At 39.4% G+C, this 24,466-nt stretch overlaps 1 protein-coding gene across 1 annotated transcript in view; it reads left to right on the forward strand.

Annotated features, from left to right (window-relative positions):
• The window catches only part of MRPS9 (mitochondrial ribosomal protein S9), a 61,044-nt gene extending 51,458 nt beyond the window's left edge, over nucleotides 1-9,586 (forward strand). Inside the window, exons 8-11 of the mRNA XM_045828445.1 lie at nucleotides 1,140-1,308; nucleotides 2,233-2,341; nucleotides 6,543-6,712; nucleotides 8,680-9,586. Coding sequence (XP_045684401.1) covers nucleotides 1,140-1,308; nucleotides 2,233-2,341; nucleotides 6,543-6,712; nucleotides 8,680-8,771 — 540 coding nt within the window. The 3' untranslated portion in view covers nucleotides 8,772-9,586. The remainder of the gene's footprint in view (nucleotides 1-1,139; nucleotides 1,309-2,232; nucleotides 2,342-6,542; nucleotides 6,713-8,679) is intronic.
• Nucleotides 9,587-24,466: the final 14,880 nt, after the last annotated feature.

Raw genomic sequence — 24,466 nt, forward strand, 5'->3', positions numbered from 1 at the left:
GCTTAGAATATTGTCTTCTACCTCTCTCCATCTCTCTCACTTTTTAAGATTTTATTTATTTATTTTTAGAGAGAGGAAGAGAAACATTGACCAGTTGCCTCTCACATGCCCCCAGCTGGGGACTTGGCCTGCAACCCAGGCATATGCCCGGACCTGGAATCATACCAGTGACCTTTCAGTTTGTGGGACAACACCCAACCCACTGAGCCACACTAGTCAGAGCAATTTCCTTCTCTTTTATTGTAACATCACAGGAAACAGTAATTGAAGTAGCCTTTTTAATCTTATTGGTGAGATTTTTATATATTTAATGGGAGATTTTCACACTAAAGGCAATGGTAACAAGGTGAATGTGACTTTTAGGGTTGGCATAAACATAAATAAGATTATCAAAATTAGGTTTCATTCTTCATATTAACTAAGGATTTCAAGTATTAGTTGTTTCCTTCTGCATAAACACTTTAGAATCATTATTCAAGCTTCTAATTTTAAGGGGTTAATACCAAGTTGTTTACTTTCTAATCACATGTTCAAGAACTATTTAAAAAATGCACAGAGTAGCAAGGATAATTTATTTCAAGAGGTTGCCCTTTAAGTCAAGTATCTCTTGAATTTTTAAATAGCTTGATTGTTCGGTTTTAAAGGAAATCATAAACATTAAAGTAACACAGCTTGAACAGCTAAAGATATATTTGCCAAATGTATTATGAGATATAATTTAAGAGGTGCCTTTTCTCAAAATCAAACTCTCCCCCATTTTACTCTACATAACTTACTGGAAATTATTTATGAAGCTTCTCTAGATAAAAAAGTAGAAATTACACTTGAAGATCACCTAAATTTTTTTTGGAAATGAATTTAACTCTCAATTTCATGTCATCAAAATATGGAGAAATTGACTTTTCTTTAAATGATAGATCTCTTTATTTCTCAAAAGAAAAGACTGAGAGCACTAAAGATCCACAGGGCAAGTGCTGCATCTACACGATTCTCTAAAAGCAGCATGAAGGTGCCAAAGTGTCATCCTGTCAAAATTCATCAAGAAAAGCAACATTGGAAAGATCAGGTCTATAGAAATAGAAGAAATTTAGCAAATGCAATTACACTTGCATCTTCTAATGAATTTTTATTGTCTGCAGTATACACAGTTCATTCGGCTGCTGGAAAGGTTATTGACACTGCATTGTGGTGCTGCTGAAAAAGAATTTTTGCAGAGCTTTCGTAGGAGTGTAACTATTCAATCAAAGAAACAGCTGATTGAGCCTGTGCGGTATGATGAGCAGGGAATGGCCTTCAGCACAAGTGAAGGTAATGACATTCCATGGAGGAAAAATAAATTCCATGCTGATTGAGAAACTAGTTATCCTCTCCATTCGATTGGTGTGTTTATTTTTGCTACTGTGACATTGGATTTCCTCATTTTAAATATTCTATTGGAAGTTTTTAAAAATAGAACCCTATAATGTCCCAAGAAAAAAATTTGGACACTTGCCTACACAATCATCTGAACCTTTTTATTTTCACATATTTATGTTAAATCTTATTTTCACATTTCAACTAGTGGAAAAATATTTATAATAAAGTTTTCTTATAAAATGAAAATGCTCAGTGAGTCTGCATGTCAGATGCTGATACTATGAAACATGTGAAAACTTTAGATCCTCACATTTCTCTGGTAGGTATGCGGAGACATTTCACATGGTGTAATTTAAAAATTAATGCATTAAATGATAGATTCTGCAGCTCTTAAAAACTTAACATCATTGCTTTGTCATTTTTAACTGTTTCCAGAGAAATGTGACCTTTTCTGAGGATTACTTTCATTTTTATCAATTATATTTTATCACATTTCTCAAATACTTAAAAAATTATGGTTACACATTATATCTTATTGAATATTATATTTTTATTGAATATAAAAGGACACTTAATCAGTTGGTTTTTTAAAGTTATATAAATGTGAATTACTTTGTTGCTTGTGAAAGACTAACTTAAAATTGTAGTTTTATTCAGATGGAATTACAGAACAAAATTAGCTCATAATAAGCCTTATTACGTTGATTATGGTGTAGTTTACCTACTTTATTTTTATTTGACTTGTAGAAGTCCTAGAACTTTCTGTATATGCTGCTATATACTGTTATTCAGAAGAAAATATTTTTCATGTACTTTTAATGTCTCAAAGCCCTGATTTATCAGATTTTTACTAATAGAAGTTTTATATTTTCAAAGGTAAGAGAAAGAGTGCAAAAGCAGAGGCAGTTGTTTATGAACATGGAAGTGGAAGAATAAAAGTTAATGGAATCGATTACCTACTTTACTTCCCTGTGACACAGGACAGGTCAGCGTCTGGTTTTGCTTTTGCTTTTAGTTTTTAAAGAAAATATACTTCATTATACATTATGATCAGTTCATGAAGGCTTGTGATTTTCTGGTTGTATTTGTCTTTACCAATGATTATTTCTCTTTTCCAATATAATTTATCGAACTAGCTGGAGTGAAACTATCACTGTTTTTTATGTGGTTTTCCATATTTTTAAAAAAACAATTCTTAAAAATTCCTCCTTAACTGAATCTTCCTCTTCTTTTCATCAGCTGCCACTGGAATTTGGGTGTTTCTGAATTCTGAAATTCAGACTGTGCCAAAATGTAAGAAAAGTAGATTTCTAGGGGTGGTCATGCACCAAACAAAACAACAACAGAAACCAGCCTTGGCCATCACAAATATTAGAAAAAACTGGTCTATCACTTTGGATGTTTTCCTATTCAGAGGAAGTAGATTGTGTGTGTGTGCATGTGTGTGCGTGTGTGTAATCTATCAACCAAAGAAACCTGCCATTTATGCCTTAAAATAAGAACTCATCAGGCTTTGCTTAGTTCCCAGTGCTAAATATGGACAGTTTTATTTTTTTTGAACTGCATATCCCATGGGGAAAGAGACAGCAATCACATGAATCATAAATGGGTGTTATAATTCAAATCCTCTACATATACTCATGTTATGTCTCTTTGTGAGTCCTATGCAAAGGTTGAGACAGTTATTATTTTTCCAGTATTTACTGTCATTATTCTCATGTTCCCAGTGCTTATGTAAGGGAAAGGGGACCCTGCGAATGTAATGTAGTGTAAGCTCCTGGACAGAAAGATGACTTCAAAAAAGGACTGTTTATTTGTGTGTGTATTTGTGTCAAGTAGTCCACTCTAACTCCATTCAATATGAAATAAAGTAATTGTGCCATCATCTTCATAGGGAACAGACAGAGGAAGTTCTCATTTCGCTTAAGAAAAGCCAAAGAGACCCATAGCTTCAGCATTGGGGACTGCTAGAAGGAATGGCATTTGACTGATACTTGCCTGTTACCGTATTTTTCAGACAATAAGACACACCTAGGTTTTAGAGGAGGGAAATAGGAAAAAATATTTTTGAAGCCAAAAATATGATAAAATATTTAATAACATAAATAACAATATTTCACCAATGTAAATGTAAACAGAACTCAACAGCAGCATTAACAACCATTATTCCCAAATGGCGGCGGGCGGGGAGGGGGCCACGGGAGGCGCCTTATATTCCAAAAAATGCAGTGATTTGTTTTTTGGGTACAACTCTGATGATTTAATACACAGTCTCAATTTTGGCTTGATTTCACAATTAAAATATATTCTTAGGACTTATTCTTCATGTTTAATTCAATAGACATTTAATAAGTGATTGTCTATGATCCAGTATTTTTCTGGGTATTGTGAAGATACCACAGCTATTACGATCTGATTTCTATCAAGAAACTTTCTACCTGATTGGGAACTCTAAGACTAGCCTTCATTGGAATGGGTGGCTAAACCATCTCATCCTCTTTAAGAAGCTGTAGGGATTTAGGGCAGCTATACTAGCTGTGGACTGCCTTTCCTCTTGCAGGAGCAGCTTAGGAGCTTACAGATTCACTAGTAAGGTGATGCTGACCAGTATGAAGACTGCTGAACCAAAAGTCAGGTGATCTTGGTTCTAGCTGTTTCTTAGCTGTGTGACCACAGCCAAGATGCTTAAAGGTCACTTCTAATTGGTAGGAGGGAGTTGAACTTGATCTCTAAGACGCTTGTCTGAAAGTCAATTGAACTGCTTACTTAACTTTCCAGGGACCTTTCTTTAAGCTGCTTTTACACAAACAGCAACAGATGTTGGGAATGTTGACTGTGTTGCTTTCCCAACATCTTCAGAAATTTTTTATTAATTTACTCACTTAACTCACTTTTACTCATTTATTACTATGTGCCTGATACTATGGAATACAAAGGTTATAATCTTTCTGATTTAGAAAGACCTTTGCTCTATCAGTCAACCAATAAAGTAACTCTAATTAATCATCTGTATTAAAGAAATACATTACTCACACAGCAGTAACCATGTAGCAGAAGAGATATGGTTAGCATTTTAAGCAACTATAGAAAATTAAAAGAGACTATGCAGTTATATGTATTTTAAATTACATGCTAATATTAATAGAATCAGTGCCCTGGGAGTAGCATTCAGAGAAGATAAAAATGAGAAAATTGATTGTTTATTTTTTTCAAAGTAACTTTTATTATATAATAAGGAACAAAATAAATTTGATTCTTTTAACTCAGGATTTCATCTGGGATCCCTGCAAGGAGAGAAGTTGAATTGTGAAATATTTTCAAGCCACGTAACATTTCGCATATGCCACTTTGTAGTCAGATTAATTAAAATCAATAGCAATATAATTATTTTTTATTATTACCCTTTGGGTATTTTTTCACCTACTTATAAATGTAGTATTGTACCTCAGTATACACCAACTTCTCAACTATCTAGACTCTTTCTAATGGTTCTTTCTCTTCTTCTTCAAAATGGTTCTTTCTTACCCTGACTACTGTAGTGATATATCATGAGTGAATTATAAAGAATTTTTTTCCGAATTTTAGTCTAAGTTTCTTTAATAAGCATGTATTGGGCAATCTTAAAATTTTAGGACTTAAGACAGATAAATGTTTAAACTCCCAAACAAGCAGGTGACCGGAGCTTCTGTTTGTGATGTCACCATGCCAGTAACTCACTTAGCTGTGTAGGCAGTGCAGAGACCTCCTGTCACATGTGCACATGACAGTCCCACAGATTTTCTCTTGGCCTCTGTTTCCTTGTTGGAATAAATGAAATGGTGGAATTAGATAGATTATCAGTCTCTAAATCCTCATTAGTTATTATGATAATATGACTATTACTTATAACTGTACTATTTTTATAACATTCTTATTTTTTATTTGGTTGCTTTGAAACATTCAAAAAAACAATACAGATTTATGTTGTTTCCCTTTTAAAACAACATCTTTATTGAAAAAATATTATTACAAATTCCCACGAATTATACTCTTGAAGGTTCTATTTGATACATCTTGCTGCATGTGATTACTTTCCTAATGTAGTCCAAGAAGTGACACTTGAATGTTCTGACTGTATCCATCTTTCAGCTTCACTGTGTTGTTATAAGCTCTGTTTGGGGGTTAGAAAGCTCCAGTGTCAAAAAAAGCAAGCAAAATGCAATATCAATTGACTTTTCTAAATAAAAACTCAGCAGAGATATTAAAGCAAAGTAGCAAAATCAAAATGCTTAACAAAGGTGGTGGTGAACATTGCACCTGGCACTTAAACAATATTCAGTAAATACTTGTTCGCTTAAACAAGAGAAGGTCCAGGGCCATGTTCTGTGTTCCATTCTCTGATCCTGTGGGGCCTGCCTGAGGCCACATGGACACTCACTGCTGAGGGAAGCAGGCTGGACTAAGGCTGTACAGTGTGCCACCTGGCATCAGGCAGGTAGCAGGGCCCTGCCACTTAGAGAACTATTAATAGCAATATGTGTTTCAGTTGGGAGAAAAAAGTTGAATGTGATTTTAGGAACTTTAAAAACCAACCATGGTTTGGTTTGAGCATTATAGTCAGGATGAGCATTATATATACATTATACCACAGGTGGCAAACACAAGGCCCATGGGCTGAATCCAGCCCTCTACCTTGTGTTATCCAGCCCGGCACCTTGTTTCTACCCGAAGGCAGTGCCAGCTCCTTGCCCCTAGTTAAGGAGTAGTCACATTTATGCAGCCCTAAAATTACATTCAGCCCTTTGAAGGCAACCGTGAAGCTGACGTGGCCCCCGGTGAAAGTGAGTTTGACACCCCTGCATTATACAAATGCATTACAGTATACTCTATTTAGTGACTCATGATGACAGTTGATAACTGCATGGGAAAGCCTATTGATGTTATACCTAATCATTGACTCCAGAGAGTTATATTCGGTTGAGTAATAGAGATTCCCAAATTTAAGATTTCTTTACTAGGTTATTTCCAAGCCTCAAAAGTTCTTATGAAGATAAAAGGAATCAACAGTAGTTGACATAGTATATTGCCATATCCTAGAGAAATAAACTTGCTCTCAGCAAACCATTCTAAATGATCAAAATGTGAACCATTTATAAAACCAAGTATTTTATAATAAACTTAACCACATTTCTGGTGACGTGCTTTAGAGAACAGTTGATGTTCCCTTTCCATTTCCTGGACCGACTTGGAAAACACGATGTGACCTGCACAGTCTCAGGAGGTGGGAGGTCAGCGCAAGCTGGAGCAATACGCTTGGCAATGGCCAGAGCTTTGTGCAGTTTTGTCACTGAGGAAGAGGTTGAGTGGATGAGACAAGGTATGGATTGTGGTGGGAGGGGCCCATTGTCCCATACTGTCTATAAGTATTTCTTTTATTCTTGTGCTATTCACCTGAAATTAGTGAGAAACCACTCAGTTAAATATTAAGTGTTGCAGTTTGCTGGCCTCTCTTTTCATGCTCTAGAACCATAACATTATTTTTCAGTTTTGATTTCTACAAAATGAACTTGAATTAAAAAAAGAAAAGGGAGACTCAGCCAGCCAGCATCAGGGGAAATTTATTTGGATCTTAAGGCAGAACTATTTTAACAAGAACCAGTTTAAGAGCAGTTTAAACATTGCTCAGTTATGTTTAACAGATAGATTGTTTTTGTTTTATCATGAAAAGTTACAGTAATTATTGGATTTAATGGTGAAGACTTTAAGGTATTTCTTTTCAGAATTATTGGAGATTTCCATTTTTCCATTGTGATGTTAATTCAAATTTTATTTTGTCTTACTTTGTGTGACCCCATGACTTGGTCGTGGATACAAGTGTGAGAATGAATATGCAGTCAACTTGCTCGTTAGGGCAGCGCTTCAGCATTTATAATAAATCAGGGCAGTTCTAGCTGAAGATTTTCTTTGCACTAATATTTATGAAGGAAAGACAGTGCTGAGGGTGCTGTGTAGCCTGGACCTGTCCCTTACATGTTGGCCACAGCTCCTCCCTGCTCCTCTGCCCATCCCCCCAGCCACTGGGTCTGATACTGAGTCACAGATAGGTGCAGCCTATGGCTTGGGATGGTTAATTTTTAAGCCTCTTAATCCATTTGTTTATAAACAGTTCACCATTTTGTGGGGTTCATATCTCATCATTGAAATAATCTGATAGGATCTTAACAATTATGCTAGTTTGAGTTACTGTGCCTATTGAAAAGTAATAAAGCATAATTACTTATAATTTAAAGAATTTAGACAGGTCTTATTTGGTATTTTTTCAAAATATTATTTTTTTCCCATGCCATTTAAGTACAAGTAAATTGCAAAAGGTATGGGTATATAATAAGCACTTAAAGTTTTCCTTTGCTTCTATGACCCCCCTGATGAAATACTGTAGCTTTGTACACAATGAAAGGACATGCTAGTGTTGGAAGAGTAAAATTTAAAAAAAGGCAGTAAAAAACTGTGGTCTACTTATATATTTATAAAGCATTTTAAGAGCTTTCTCCTCACTGGTATTTTTGAAATCTGTGGTGTTTACTAAAAATGCACTGTGACTCCATCCACAACTGTGATGCTTCATGTGAGCCATGTACTGAAAGTAATGCCTTAATTGCCTAGAAATCATAATTGCTCCTGGTGATTGATTAGGAGAATGGGAGCTTCTATTTTAAACCAACTTTATTCTTCTAGAATAAACAGCTTATGCTGAGAATACAGCCCCAAAACTTACTTTTTAGATTCTGAAAGAAAATACCAGGGATATTATTATCACACAAATTAGAATAATAGATTTTGTTCTCAAATATGTTCAGTAAAGCATACTTTAAGTGTATGTATATTCATATATACTATTAATATATGGTGCCTGTTACCTCCTTATACTTTACCATACAGGTGTTTCTTCTCTACCTCTTGTCTTCATTAAAACTTTCACATATGTAATGATGAGTATGCAGGATAAGTTCCATTGCAGTGAATAGTGACTGCCCACACAAAAGCAGCTTTATTTGAAGTTAAACAACTTTAAAAACCAAAAACGAATTGGTCTTCATGGGACAAGGAAAGCAGACCATAATGTAGCAGGCATTTGTCCCAGAAATGGAAAAATATCCTAGAAGAGTGAAAGCAAACTGTTGTCATGAGATTTATACCAGGGTGGTGAATCCTTGTAGGTCTGCTTGCTTTCCTCTAATTTCTTTTCTCTGCTAAAGTACCAATACATTCATGGGGTTTACTCCTTTTCCACCTGGCACCATGTATTTTCCACGGTTTGTAACGGCTTCTCTCTTCATGCTGCAGCCGGACTACTTACTGCTGATCCACGCATCAGAGAACGGAAGAAGCCAGGCCAAGAGGGAGCCCGCAGGAAGTTCACCTGGAAGAAGCGCTAAGTGTTTGCTCAGGAGAGGAGAGGACATACTGCATGTGTGCCTGCATGTGGCCGACACACAATGTGAGGGCAACACTGTCAGACACTTGAGTTGTGAGATTATTTATTTTTAATGCTACTTTGAAAAGGTTACTTTATAAAAATAATTTTTAAATGTTTAGCTTCAATCTGCTGCTTTATTTTTTTAGCTTTTTCAGAAGATAGTTTTAGAAGAATAATTCATAGAATTTTGGCATACTAGATCTTAAGGGGACATTGAGCCAAACCCAGTCAAGTAACCTCATTTTGTAGACAAGCTCCAAAGTTTAAGTTTAAGCCACATTGCTAATTTAATGATTGAGCTAGACTTGAACTCACTTGTCTTGATTCTGTTGTTTGCCCACATGGCAATTGTTACAACACAGTTTTCACCACTGGGAGATGAGAGTGCTTGCTAAAAAGGATAAAATAAGTTCAGTGCCTTTGTCAAGAGCTCAGCAGAGCTGGAGAGGGCTGAGCTGCCACAGCTGATTGCCATAACAAGCCAGCTTCTCCGCCTCCACTCCAGCAGCTACCTATTCTCCTCTCCATTTCTGACTTTTTCCTACATGTAATTGATGCCATGTGGTATTTGTCTTCCTCTGTCTTCACTTACTTTACTTAACATCATGCCCTCCAAGCTGGGTACATAGTTTCAGTTATAAGGTAAATTAGTTCTGAGGATCTAATATATAGAGTAGTGACTGGTTGATAATACTATATTGTATCATTGAAATTTGTCAAGAGGATAAGTCTTTAAGCATTCTCAAATAAATAAATAAATAAATAAATATGAAATGGTGGGTGTGTTAATTAACTTGATGGTGAGACTCCTTTCACAATTTATGTGTGTGTCAAATTATCACATTCTACATTTTAAATATATTACAATTTCATTTGTCAATTATACTTAAGTGAGGCTGGAAAAAAAAAAGACAGCAGGTCACACCATCAAGATGGGATCATTATGAGGACAAGCTGTAGACCGTATACTGGAGCAGAAGCTTCTGGGTGAGGTAGGAACAGCTGTGAGAGTCCAGTGATGGAAGTCAGAGTAAGGTGATGACACCACCATTTTGCCCACATGGCCACAGCTTCCACCTATTACCTCAGTGTAGCTACTGGAGAGTTCCCCCTTTTCCTCTCCTAGTATTCTGGTTGGAGTGTAAGTTACATGGTCACTGTAGATTTAGGAGATCTGTGAAACATTGAAATACTTTCCAAAATCTTTTTTAAAAGATTTTATTTATTTATTTTAGAGAAGGGAAGGGAGGGAAAAAGAAAAAGAGAAACATCAATGTGTGGCTGCCTCTCACACGCCCCCACACTGGAGACCTGGCCCACAACCCAGGCATGTGCCCTGACTGGGAATCGAACTGGCAACCTTTTCATTTGCAGCCCGCGCTCAATCCACTGAGCTACACCAACCAGGGCCCAAAGTCTTACATATGTGTTATTTTCTTTCTGGGCTTTATTGATTCAGTGCTCTCACAGATGCCCAGAAGGGTCCATCCTAATATTAAGAACCCTGGCACAAGGAGGGTGTTTTTGCTTTTATGTAAGAGAAATAAGCCTGGCCTTTGTGTGCAACACTGAATCCAGCAGGTGAAGCAGAGCAGGTGTTGGTAGGATGCTCTGGTGAGAGGGTCTGCACCAGGTGGGAGCAGGTGGTTAGGGGCTGTCTTAAGTTCACAGGTGGGTCATGAGTGTCTATTATACCTTCCAAATGTGGTACATAAGATTTTTACTCTATTGCATGATAAAAGTAAATAAAAGGCCATCCTGAAGATCATGTGTAGGTTTCAGAACACAGTCTCTGGAGTCTGTGTGTGACCTTGAGCAAGCTGACCACCTTACACCTTGACTGGGCATGTGAAGTGAGGAGAATGGCAATGCCTTTCCAAGGATGATGAGACTCAGTAAAGTCCATGTGAGCAATGTAGCCCATAGGAAGTGCTCTGTAAGTGCTGGTTTTGATTCCCATCAAAAATCTCTCCTTGACTTCTGTCATTTGGGTAAACAAAAGTACCCAGTGATCCAAGAGTGAGAAAGGGAAGGAATAGAAGTGATGGTGTAAAAGGTGGTCTTGAAAATGAATGACAGTTGTCTCATGTTTTTCCTCCTCTTTTAGCACTAAGTTCATTGACTTGACTACAGAAAAACAAAACATGACATAAAATGTTCGTGTAATTTAATGTTGTAGACCAAGTATTTCCATACCTAGTAAAATATGTAGGCTAGACTCCACGGACATTGAATTCAGTCAGCCTCTCACAAACCTATCAGAACCATAGTAGGTAGCAGCCAGTGCAGAACTTAAAAATATAGGGAAGGATCAGTGTGTTGTATTTTACAAAAATTGAAGTCAAGTGCTATTAACAGAAAGGCTATAACACATTCCATGAAATTAACAGACAAGGAACTATAAAAATAAAAATTATCATTAAATCATCTCACAACAATTATTGTCACCTTCTTTGGTGAAGAACTTGTGGGCTACAGAACTTTTTCTTAGTCTAAGCCTTTGTTTAAAACACAATAAACTCATCCCTAAAATTGAAAGAAATCTTTGACCACCAAGCTATAAAAACTACTCAACTTCAACATTGTGAGCAAAATCTTACCAAAGAATTTTTTCTAGCATTTCACAGAAAATATAAATTACTACTGAGGTGCAAAATGTGATAAAATTGTTAAGAGAATTCACGTCATATCGCCATTACTTTTTCTTCAACACAGACCATTAGCTTTTAAAACTAAATAATAAAATTAATGTTATGTCAAAAACAAAGGAACCATAGGTAGCATTAAGTATTTTGTTAGAATTAGAAGGCAAAGGTCATGATTTATGGAGTGCAGGCCTGTATTAACCATGTGTTTCTGATGCTTTGACATCAGGGGCCTTGCTGACTTGTGAGGGAGTGCCCCTCCCAGAGTTAGTCACTTCCTAGAGATGGCACCCCAGACTACTTCCTTTTATCAGGCTTTCATACTCTGGGCCACCATCCATCTGCTCTAATCACCTCAAGGCTGGTTCCAGACAACTCAGGACTGCCCCAGAGCCCACTGAAATGATGCGCACAAGCCTTCTAAGCCTGCTTGCTCTGCCTAATGTGTCCCGTGTCTCTTCAGAACCCACAGTAAATGCTCGCACCTGAGTTTTCCATGTGCTCCCTCTTCCTCCTGACCAGCCCTGGTGCTTCCTCATGTGGCCCCACACGTAAGGTGTGTGCCTCCACTGTACAGAACATCTCTTCAGTGGCAATTGCGTCCTGATCTGTCGGCCACACCACAGCTGAATAATACTGTAGTAAAATCAGCATTTTAAACAAGGCCTCACCTTTCAGACAGGCAGTGTTACTACAATACAATACAAAGATCATAATGTAACATTGCTATGTTAGTGCCTTTTGTTACTTGATTTTTAGTCATGAAGCATTTATCAAGGTGATAGACCAGACAAGTTCCTTCTAGGAAATTTTTTAAGGAAGGGAGGAGACTCTTCTGTTAAAGTGGTAAGTTTATATATTACTTTTCATTAATTCACTGCTACTTAAACTTTAACAAAAGTTAGGGCCACTTTTGGTTTTTCTATGATTACTGTTCATGAGAACTCCAAATTCATTCCTTTTTCACTTTTCTAAGACTTAATTGTACTTCTAAGCAAGATCAGAATCTCCCCAGGGGCCCAGCTTCACAATGTGAGGTCTCCTTGTCCAGAAGGCAAGGTTCCTTCCAAACTTCCTAAATAAGAGCACCACATACCCTCTCCACCGAGGACACCATCATTACTCTTGTGGAGCAAACTGTTTCCTTGCAGTGTCCCCACTATTAAGTTGAATTTCTTCCTCATAATTTCAGAATATTGCTTCTTGGAAGTGAGGGGAGAAAATGGTGGAGGGAAAATATTTTTTTCATAGTGGTATTTAATACATAAAGTAAAGGAAGCTGAGTATTTCATGTCAGTCAGTGGTTATATTAAATCATAAGAGAACTCTCTTGCTTGCAGGTTGCAAAATCCCAAAACTTGCATTATTTTTAAAATGAAAAAGGGATTTTCTTGGGTGAGCACCTAACCTGCAACTGGGAGTTGAACAGCCATCCTTGAGGAAGGCAGCAGCACCTTGGGTTTCAAGGATGAGGTGCTCCCAACTCTCAGTGCCCTCTGCTTTCTTTCCTTTCATGCAGGCTTACTGCCTCCACCCTCTGCCCTGCAGAAAACACTCCACATCAACCCCACCTCACAACTTACTCCATTTCTCAGGGATCTTCCAAAGCATGGCAGGACCTCACTCCTTAGTCTGTCTTGAACTGGCTCTTGACAGCTGGGATCACATTGGATTCCAGAAGCTTCCATTGAAACCAGATGGCTGACCTTAAACACGCCAGCCACTATTACAACTTGGCACCTCCTCTCCAGCTGGGCTGCCACCCACCTTCACTGTCCTTCTGTCCATGAACCTCAGACCCACCATGAGGCCTGGTCCCTCTGCACACCACCTCCTGCCTCCACCTCTGTGCATCCACAGCATGAGCTCTGTGCATCTGCTGTGATGCTCATTGTGAAGCAGCGCTATCGGCGTATTTTTTCTCCTATCAGGCTATAAGCTCAACAGAGGCAGGAAGAATGTCCTGCTCATCTTTCTGCCCCAGGGACTGGCACACAGCACAGGAATAAGCATTTGTTTAGGTAATTTAGAAGGTGGTGGTACGCCTGCCCATCTGCCTGATGCAGTCAGGGCTCTTTTATCAGTCTGCACATACTGATAACTCCATGGGTCTAGTATAGGGGTTACAAAATGCAGTTTTTGACCATAAAACTTAGAGTCTAAATAGAGAACTATAACAAACACAGAAAACCATTAGAAGGCAACTAAGTCCAGCTGGAAAGTGACTGAGTGTGATAATGACTCAGAGCTGAGGGCACGGCCTGGGCAAATGCAGCAACTTCACCTGTGAGTTTGGGCTTAGAGCCAAAACTTGGCCAGGAGAGCCTCCTGGCTCACATCTCACAGGGCTCTGAGGTTGGGAGACCTGGCACATAATAGGTGATCAGGCAGGCATGACTGCCTTCACTGAGCCTCTGCTTTCTGGTCTGGAAAATGAAGACAATATCCCTACTTTGCAGAGTTCTGTGGATCACTTAGAAAATGTATGTGATACACCTAGCAGAATTTCTAAAAGGGATAAGTCCTTGGTAAATAGGTCTTACTAGTGTTGACCCACAAAGTCAAAACTGCTTGGGGGAAAAAGTGAACCCTGACCCACAGGTAGTGTTTAGAGAGGCACATTCATTTCATAGAGGCACATAATTTCACCTGACCTCCTGTTTTATCAGGCCCTTTCATTCTGAGAAAAGCATCAGCGGGAAAACAATGCTAACTTGATATTTGTAATGCAGGAGCTCCAAACCGAGGGGCTACACTTGTGTTCATGATATTCAAAAACAATAAACAAAACAAAAAAAAACCACCTGGAGGACCAGCAGATGTGGATATGCTGTTTATTACTCAGGTTACAGGGGAGTGCCCCAGTGGCGGTGGATAGGGCAGGAGACTGCACCTAGCCTCTGGCCTTGATGCTACTTACAGAACTGGAGAGGGGATAGCCACAGTAAAGGGAACAGCAGTGGCATGTGAAAATTCTACACCTCTGTGATAAAAACAGGAGCCTTGGGACACAGGGGCCTTGAGAGAGCTGGGACATCCAGATACAGACTGTTCCCCTCATTCCTTATGGCTGCTGGCCAGTCAGCCATCTGTTCCCTGTGGTCACAGAGGGACCATGTCCTGAGTTACCTGACATTCCACACTGACATTGCTCCTCCACCTTACAATCTTCACATTAGGCCTCCTGGTCAGGGAGTCCCTGGGTGATGAGAGCATTGGCACATTGCATCCATACGCCACAAATACAGTATAGGCTACTCCTCCAGAGGAGCAGAATAAGGTGAAGGCCAAGGAGGATATGACTTATCTCACCTGACCAGACAACTCCTAAGAATTTGAGAGAGAAACTAGGACCCTGCCTGTGTGGGATATGGAAGTCTCTTCCTGCCTGATCTAAGGGAGATGAAGGAGTGGGATTTGAGGCTGGAACAGAGAGGTTGCTGGCTGATTCTTCCAGAGCAGGGTTAGGTGGAATACCTGAAGGATCACCATCTTGATATGGAATTGTTATACACAATTCAACCATCTAGTCCTGGCAACAAGTCCATTCAGCCAAACCTTTGAGTCTCATTTCAGGAGGTAAAAATGCAGATGAGCTTCTAAAATGAGGCCTATGCTATGTAAACAAGCAAACAAATGTGAAAACAGAAAGGACGTAAAGGTTAATGAACACAGCAGATCATAAACTAGCTTCTGAGTCTGCAAGAACGTCAGATGAGAAGACTTTCAAATGCAGGTCTTTTGCTGAAATGATATTAAGCAGTGACAATCTGATAGATCCTCTTTGCACTTTAAATGTCTCTGGTGATGTCATCAGGTGCTCAAGCAAATTCTGTATGGCAGATACTGCACCAGTACTTCTCATAATTCCAAATCAAAGGATGAAAGAAAAATAAAATTGTTGTTTGAAAGAAAACTAGAAAAATTCAGGATCCAGTCAAGTTAATAGTTAAATAAAATGTTACAGACATTCACTGTGTTAAATGAATGTCTATTCACTTAAAGTGAATGTCTAATTTCCATAATTGTGTATAATAGCTTTTATTAAAAATGTATTTTCTCCTAAAATCACCCTCATTTTTATTAGAGCCAAATAAGACCAACTTATTTACTGTATTAAGTCCAGTTTCAGTTTGGCCTGATTATTTGCATAAACATAACAGGACTAGCAACAGATCATATAGGGTCTCTTAAATCTACTTCACTTGAACATTACAAAGAATTCCTAGGTAGAGCTTTAGCCGCTCAAGTTCTTGAGGTCCTGAATATGTCTTGAGGTTCCTTCCTTGACATCTTTCAGGAAAGCAACCTTTGCTCCTTACCTGGAAAGAGTGCCATGAACCACACGACCAAGCAAGGTACCCAGCCATTTCCCCCAGGGCTCTTATTGGTTTCAAAAGTCAATTTCGATTCCTTTAGGTTTTCTGGTGACTTTCAGAGTCCAGGCATGACTCTTTCAATCATGACATTCCAGACAAAGACTTGGTTAATAAAAACACAATTGGAAATTGGCTTTATGTGACATGTTATAAAGAAATCAAATTCTTACTGGATTCATGCAAACAAACATATTGCCATGGAAAGAATAACACTTCATTAAGACTTTCTAAATTCCAAAGGGATCCAGTAGGGAGAAAAATGCAAATGCTTCAAATTGTTTATGAAAGTATAGTTTTAAGAGAAAAAAAGTTTTCTGTTTTTTAATTTAAATTATTTTATTGTTGTTCAATTACAATTGTCCATATTTTCTCCCCACCCCTCCCCCTAGCCCCCTCCAAACCCACCTCCATCCCTTGCTTCCACCCTCCCCCTTGGTTTTGTCCATGTGTCAAAAAAGGTTTTCTTACGTCTAGAAAACGAAAGATTAAAAATTAGCAGTATTTTTCAACAAAGAGTTACAAAAACCACAATTATCTTCAATTTATTATGTCCCATAATCAATTTCTGTTACCCTGATTATCTGCAAGCACCTCAATAAATCCACTTATTTTATAGAGCTCCAGCAATCTTAGTTCAAAGTAAAGATTTCACTTCACTTAGTATGATCTGAAATCTTTCACTTCACTTAGTATGATCTGAAAAATCCATTCGCAGACATATGCAATCCAAAACAAGTCAGAGTCCTCTTCACGAACCCCTCCAAAGACATTGTGGTGGACTCCAGCCAGCAGAGTCTGCCTGTTGTGACTGAAAGAGAAAATAAATGCACAGGAGACAGCAATCCTGTGGAGAAAAAGGGGATGGCATGACTACTCTCTCAAGGGGAGAGTGCCTGTGAATGCCTGGGCCACTCTTTCAAAAGGAGAGAGCCTTGACCCTTGCATAGACAGGCTTTTATTGGTTTTCTCGGGTCTTACATCAGAGAAAGATTTATTATCTATTACGTAGAATCTTGTTGTCTACATTTTAGGTACAATCAAGGAAATGAAAATAACATGCAGAGGGGAATGGCAATGAGCTGATTAGCTCTGTCCTTGGGAGAATTCACGCAGGCTTTGGAAGTTACCTTGAAGATAGACAATACACATTTGCTGTTTTAGACCAGGGTGATGGAGTTTTAGCAAGAGCAAGCCATAACAGACAGTATGCATTTTCTAGGTCTGATTCCCTTGGGAAAACTTGGTTTGAAGGTCTGGCTCCTGCCCACCACTTTGCTTCTGTAGGTTTTCCATGCAGAGCTGAATCACATTTGCCAGAATGAAACAAACTGGTCCCCTACAGACATAATATATTGTTGCAAATGTATTAGAGTAAACAATGGCTGTTTATTAATGACAAGGCCTAAAATGAGATGGTTATAGACTTGATCATAATGCAATTGACATTGCAAAGGAATTTGCTTCTTTTGTATCCACAGTTTAAGATAACAACTAAAATTACAAGGGAAATTATATCAGAACTTTGCAGAATCTTGGAGATTTTTATATAATCTCTAGAACATCTACCTTAATAAAAATATGTGTATACAAATAAAATATACTTATTATTTTTTATTTGACAAAGCTTCCCATGTACTTCAAGCATATTAAATAGATCTAATTAGTTCAAAATTTCTTCTTAATAAGGAGAAAGAACAAATCCTTGAGGTATTCCAGGGACCCACTGAAATACCTTAAAGCCATTTCTAGGTTAAGAAAAAGTTTCTGGACTTCTGGCCAAGATGGAGGCATAGGTGGATGCACTGTGCCTCCTCACAACAACCAAGATAGGGACAACAACAATTTAGAAACAGAATAACAACCAGAACTGACAGAAAATTGATCTGAATGGAAGTCAGACAATCAAGTTTAAATTGACCCATTCATCCAGACCAGTAGGAGGGGCAGAGTCTGGCAGCCATGCGAGGGTCCCTGCACGGAGATCAGAGTGTTGGGACTGGGCACGTAAAGCATCCGGGGGCTTGTAAGGCATCCAGGGCATGCAAGACCACAGCAGGTGGATACTGAGTGTGGAAGCAGCAGCTGGCACACCCCAGCCGAGGGGTGGCAACTGGAAGACCCAGCGAGGTGGTGACTGTGAAGCAAGGCACTGCTTGCAACTCAGGATCACAGTGCTGGGAAATAGAGCCTCGGGACACTGATTGAAAATACCTGTGGGGGTTGAAGCGCCAGGAGAGACTCCCTGCCTCACAGGAGAGGTCCTTGGAAAGTCCCATGGGGTGCACAAGCCCACCCACACAGGAATTGGCACCAGAGGGGCCCAGTTTGCTCGGGGGAAGCTGCAGAAGGGACTGAGATCCGACCGAGAGCAGAGCAAGCACCATTGTTCCCTCTCGGACCCCGCCCCCACATACAACGTCACAACCCAGCAACTGGGTTGCCCAGCCTTGGTGAACACCTAAGGCTCTGCCCCTCATACAGAACAGGTGAGACCAGACCAAAAGAGGGGGAAAAAAAAGATGGCTCAAACAGAATTGAAAGCCCTAGATCCAGTACTTTTAAGCAACCGAGAGATAGCCAACCTATCAGATGCACAGTTCAAAGCACTGGTGATTAGGAAGCTCACAGAATTGGTTGATTTTGGTTGTAAATTAGATGAAAAAAATGAAGGCTACAATAAGTGAAATGAAGAAAAATGCACAGGGAACCAATAGTGATGGAATGAAAGCTGGGTCTCACATCAATGGAGTGGACCAGAAGGAAGAAAAACATATACAATCAGAAAAGAATGAAAAAAACAAGAATTCAAAAAAATGAGAAGAGGCTTAGGAACATCTAGGACATCTTTAAATGATCCAACATCCGAATTATATGGGTACCAGAAGGAGAAGAGGAAGAGCAACAAGTGGAAAAGTTATGTGAACAAATAATAAAGGAGAACTTCCCCATTCTGGCAAAGGAAATAGACTTCCAGGAAGTCCAGGAAGCTCAGAGAGTCCCAAAGAAGTTGGACCCAAGAAAGAACACACCAAGGCACATCATAATTACATTAGCCAAGGTAAAAGTGAAGGAGAGAATCCTAGAAGCAGCAAGAGATAAGGGGACAGTAACCTCCAAAGGAGTTCCCATCAGACTGTCAGCTGATTTCTCAAAAGAGATCTTGCACGCAAGAAGGGGCTGGAAAGAAGTATTCCAAGTCATGAAAGGCAAGGACCTACATCCCAGATTGCTCTATCCAGCAAAGCTTTCATTCAGAATGGAAGAGCAGATAAAGTGCTTCTCAGATAAGGTCAAGTTAAAGGAGTTCATCATCACCAAGCCCTTATTTTATGAAATGTTAAAGGGACTTATCTAAGAAAAAGAAGATAAAAAAAATGTATAGTAAAATGACAGCAAACTCACAATTATGAACAACCACACCTAAAACGAAAACAAATTAAGTAAACAACTAGAACAGGAACAGAAACACAGAAATGGAGATCACATGGAGGGTTAGCCAGAGGGGAGTGGGAGGAGGAGAGAGGGGGGAAAGGTACAGAGAATAAGTAGCATAGATGGTAGGTAGAAAACAGACAGGGGGAGGGGCAAGAATAGTATGGGAAATGTAGAAGCTAAAGAAGTTATGACACATGGACATGAACTAAAGGGGGGAATGTGGGTGGGAAAGGGTGTGCAGGGTGGAGGGGAATGGGGGGGTAATGGGACAACTGTAATGGCTTAATCAATAAAATATATATTTTCAAAAATGCACTTAAGATGTGTCTATGTTTGACTTTTAAAATTTATGTGTACATAAATCTCTCTAGACAATGAAATAATTGATAATTTTTTACTTTCTTCTTTTATTTGTGGCTTTGAATTGCCTAAAACTCATTCATAACTTTTTATAACAGAGGAGAGAATACAATGCTTTTGCTGTGAAAATAAGAGCATCCAGATTTCTCATTATTAGTTTTCTGTTTAACCACAAGATGGAGCAGTTTACAACCGAATAAGCAACTAAATACTAAGAAAGGCAGAAGGGGGTGGGATTCCTGCCCCTTTCCTGAATTCAATCTAGGTGATTCATGTACATTATAATGCATCTTGAAAATATCTGGTGTGTTGACTATACCTTTAAATCCATCTATTGGAACAAATCTCTGAATTCCAATCTATTTTTTAATGTACATTTTGACTTATCATCAATTATCTTCCACGTTAAATTGGTTCTTTTTAATCAAAGGTAAATTGTTTGAGAAGACTAGAAACCAAAGTCGTAATAACCCCCTGACTTAGCAACAGCTTTTTGTAATGAAGGGAAATTCTTGCAAACAAAAGTACAGTATCCACTGCTTACTGGGGGCCCTGCCCCCAGTGTAGAATGGATAACATGTGACTTCTTGTTGCCATTTCAGAATGGACACTTATATCAATGTTGTGAACCCTAACAAGGAAAAAATTCCAAAATGCTCTAAATAAAATTATGGCAGGCCAGAGGGTGAAAGGAAGAGACAAGAGGGGTTAATCAGTTAACAACTGAAAGGCAAAACCAGCAAGACCGCTCACATTTCTGAGTGTATGCTAGAATTTTGAATCAGCTTTATGGAGGTTATTTGTGCAATTAACTAAAGAGAATACCCAGGTGCCACCAACCACCAGGTGCCTCCACTTCTTGGTTACAAATGACCTTTCTGGACTGTTGGTCACAACCACTCCAAAGGAGCAGATGCTTCTTCCTCACAGACCCTGCACCTATCCCAAAACTAGCACCCCTTCTCCTTCTCCCACCCCTGTGTCTAAGCCCATGTAATTTCTTTCAAAATGGCTTACTTCTTTTGTCCCCAAACTGTTTTCTTAAAAGAATCCATCAGCTCCAGAACAGAAGACATGTCTTCTCCATCAGTTCTGCTGCCGGGGTTTTAGGCTGCACACCCCAGAACCTGCTCCTTCTCTGGCTAGCATATGGCTCAGAAAAAAAAAAAAAAAACCCTTTTTTTTTTATTTTTCAGAAAAGCTTTCAGCCATGAGAGTATTTTGTTTGACAACCATTAATAATCTCTCTAAATGTTATTATCTGAAAAAAGAGAATTCAACTCAAAATAGAACAAGACAAATATTAAGAGACAGACTCACAAACAGTACATTCAGGACCATGTTCCAAGCTGAGACTTGGATGAGAAGGCTGTGGAGACAAATAAGGGTGTGCTGCTGGGCTCCGCTGGGGCTGTGCCCAGGCAAGGAAAGCTGCAGGGGCCGTGTGGAAGACATTGGCCAGGAGGAGGCGCCTGTTATTGTCAACACTCAATCTCCACATCAGATGGGAGGGGCTTCCAATGGAATCACTGTATTACATACAATCCATCTTAATGGATTTCAGTACCAAGGGAAAAATTCATCATGTTCTTTTTATAGTAGGGCAATAATTAGTAACATATAAGCCTATGCGTTTGTTGTTCTAATCAGAATGGCAGTGTTAGGAATTGAAAGGAGTTTTAATGGAGAAAGAAAAAAGTTACTCATAATCTTACCATTCTTCCCAACCAATAGCTAGTATCATTTTTAGGAATTCTATTGTAGTATATTTTTATAGAAAAGCATGTTTCACAACATTATAATTAGAGTGTGTGTACAATTTTAAAATTGATTCTCTATGTACTATCATAATCAGTTTTCTGTGTAGCTATAAGGTTCATAATTATAATTTTAATGACCTTATAATATCCCATCCACTGAACATATGTTCCATAATTTACTTAACTAGTTTCCATACCATTAGCCACATGAGCATTTAAAAATAGTATTGTAAATAATGTACCACAAGCACATGGTATGTATGTGTGCTTTTTCATTCATTTATCCTGAAGGTAAATCCCCAGAACCAGCTTCACTAAATCAATATGCATGAACTGTGACTTTATATCTATTGTCAAGTGACTTCCAAAAGCAATTTGCCATTTCCAAGGTATGAGTGTACCAGCTTCACTGTGTCTAGATTAGCACAGAGCATTTTCACCTCAAAAAGCTCCAACTTCCCCACCGTCTCTGCCCAGTGGATGCAAGGCCATGCTTCTCAGCTCTTCTGTCTCAGGGTTTCCCTCCACTGAAGGCTCATGCTTCTTCCCTGCATCTCATTGCCACATTCCCTGACCTCCCAGGCCTGGTCCTGATGGCTGACCTGGTTGCCCTTGGCACCAGTTCCTTGTCCTTGGTGGTGAATGTATTCTGCATTCCCCAGTCACCCACCAAAGGCCCTGGGCCCCACAGGATGCTGCCTGTTCCCTCTCCTCCCAGTGTGCTTCTCTATACCCTGTCCCACGTACACTCTGCACCTCACTGTCATGCCTCAGTGCGAGGCAATCTGACTCCTGCTTCTATGGAATGGCTCTTTACAACATGCAAAAGTCAGTGGACATCTTTCAGGTGCCCCATGTCCCCTGGCTTTTTTAATCTATGAGGCATTTGACACCATCCTTCCAGAAACTTTCTCCTGCCTTGCTTCTCCTTCCATGTCCTCCTAACATTCTGGTACTCCTCTCCAAATGTCTGCTGACTCTTCTTTGTTAACCCACCCCCAATCGTTGTTGCTGCAAATAGGAACACAGTGTTAAATGGCACATGGGGCAACACAATGAGGCTCATCCCTTCTCTCCATGCTGTCATGTCAAAGGCTTTGTGGCTCCCCAGTCCCTTGGTTTCAGTTTCCACCTTCCTTTCATTTCATATACCTGATCCATGGACAACCTAATGACTTCCCAATCTGTGCCTCAAACTGAACGGAACTGGACTGCCTATTGGACACCTCTATATGAATGTCCTACGGGCAACTCAGATTCAGCAGGTACCAAATAAAAGCATTATTTTCCCTTTAACCTTCTGGTTTACCTATGTTGTCCTAGTGAATGGCACCACTCTTCAATATCAAGTTCAAAAGCTGTCCATCACTTCACAGTCCTTCTCAGTCTTCACCTCTATGGTCACTCACTCTATGGAGCTTATTTGCCCAACCCCTCCAATTTCTCCCCTCGTGTTCATCCTTCACTGCTTCCTGAGTTCACCTCACAGCTCTTGTCAGCCCCTGCCTGGATTCTCCAGCTGCCCTGAGAATGGTCTCCATTGCATAGCTTGTCTCGCCCACTCTATAGTCAGAGGTAAAGGAGTGCAGTATGATTGGGTAGGTACTGCAGGCATACTTTCTGGGTTCAATTACACTCTATCTTCAGCTGTGTGTTCAACTTTGGGCAGGTTCTTTAACTGCTCTCCATTTGTTCATACATAAAATAGAGGCCATAAGAGCATCTACCTCAGAAGAGTAAGTGTGAATGTGGGATGAGGATTACAAGAATCAATATAGGTCAAGTTCTTGGGACAGTACTGGCACTTATTAAGTACCCATTAAGTGTTACTTGTCATCATCATCACCATCATCATCATCATCATTTTCTGCACTACTACAGGATCTTTCTAAAGGAAAAAGCTGGTCTAACCAGGAGTCTACTCAAAACCATTCCATTCAGACAGATACTCTGTACACCCATGTCCATAGCAGTGTTATTCTTGATAGCTAAAATGTAAAAACAACCCAAGTGTCCATTGACAAAAGAGTGTACAAACAAAATGTGGTATATACATACAGTGGAGTATTATTCAGGAAGGAAGGAAATTCTGACATTGCTACAACATGGATGAGCCTTGAGGACATTATACTAAGTAAAGTAAGCCAGTCACAAAAGACAAATACTGTATGATGCCACTTATACGAGGCACCTGGGGTAGTCAAATTCATAGAGTTAGAAAGTAGAATGGAGGTTGCCAGGGGCCAGGGGGAAGAGAATGGGGAGTTAGTGCTTAATAGAGACACAGTTTCAGTTTGGGAAGATGAGTAAGTTCCAGAGATGGATGGTGGTGTGGGTTGCATAACAATGTGAATGTGCTCAATGCCACTGAACATTACAAGTGAAAATAGTCAAAAGGGTAAATTTTATGTAATTTTTACCATAATAATAAAAACTTTCAGTGTGTCTCCATTGCCTATACAGTTCCAACACCAAGGAATGTGGTTGATGCCCTCCAGGCTCTGAGGATCTATATCAGTTCATCTGTTCTGGCCTCTTCTCCTACCTCTCCCTGTGCTACAGCAACACAATACCATTGTGTTCTCTTGGCATATGAACTTAGACAACACTCAGCCTCTGCAAAGGGTTCAAACTCCTTGCCCTCCTTATCTATGAGAATTGATTCACACCCACTTCCTGTACTTCTGGGCTTCCACTGGACAAATCAAAACATATAATCCTGGAATATTAGAAATTATTCTACAGGTTTTTCAACATGGCAGCAAGTAGGTGGAAGCTATATTTACCCCCTCCTAGGACTAAACTGGATTTACAGCTAAATTAAGCAACAATCATCCTGAATAACGAACTGAAGTCTAACTGAAGTGGAGTCTTATAATCAAGGATTTACAAAAGAAGTCACATTGAGACTAGTAGAAAGGACAAAGTCGTGAAAAGAGCTGGCCCCATTCCCACAGTGGCAGCTGATGCAGCTGGGGGAGGGATATTTCAGCAGTGGGGGTTTCCCCTGAGAACTGTGGGGCCCAGAGCACCAGAGCCAGGAGGAAGTGCCCACATAATATCTGGTTGTGAAAG

Source organism: Phyllostomus hastatus, unplaced genomic scaffold, assembly GCF_019186645.2.
Source record: "Phyllostomus hastatus isolate PE091 unplaced genomic scaffold, TTU_PhHast_1.1 phas_scaffold_78, whole genome shotgun sequence".
NCBI classification, from domain to species: domain Eukaryota; kingdom Metazoa; phylum Chordata; class Mammalia; order Chiroptera; family Phyllostomidae; genus Phyllostomus; species Phyllostomus hastatus.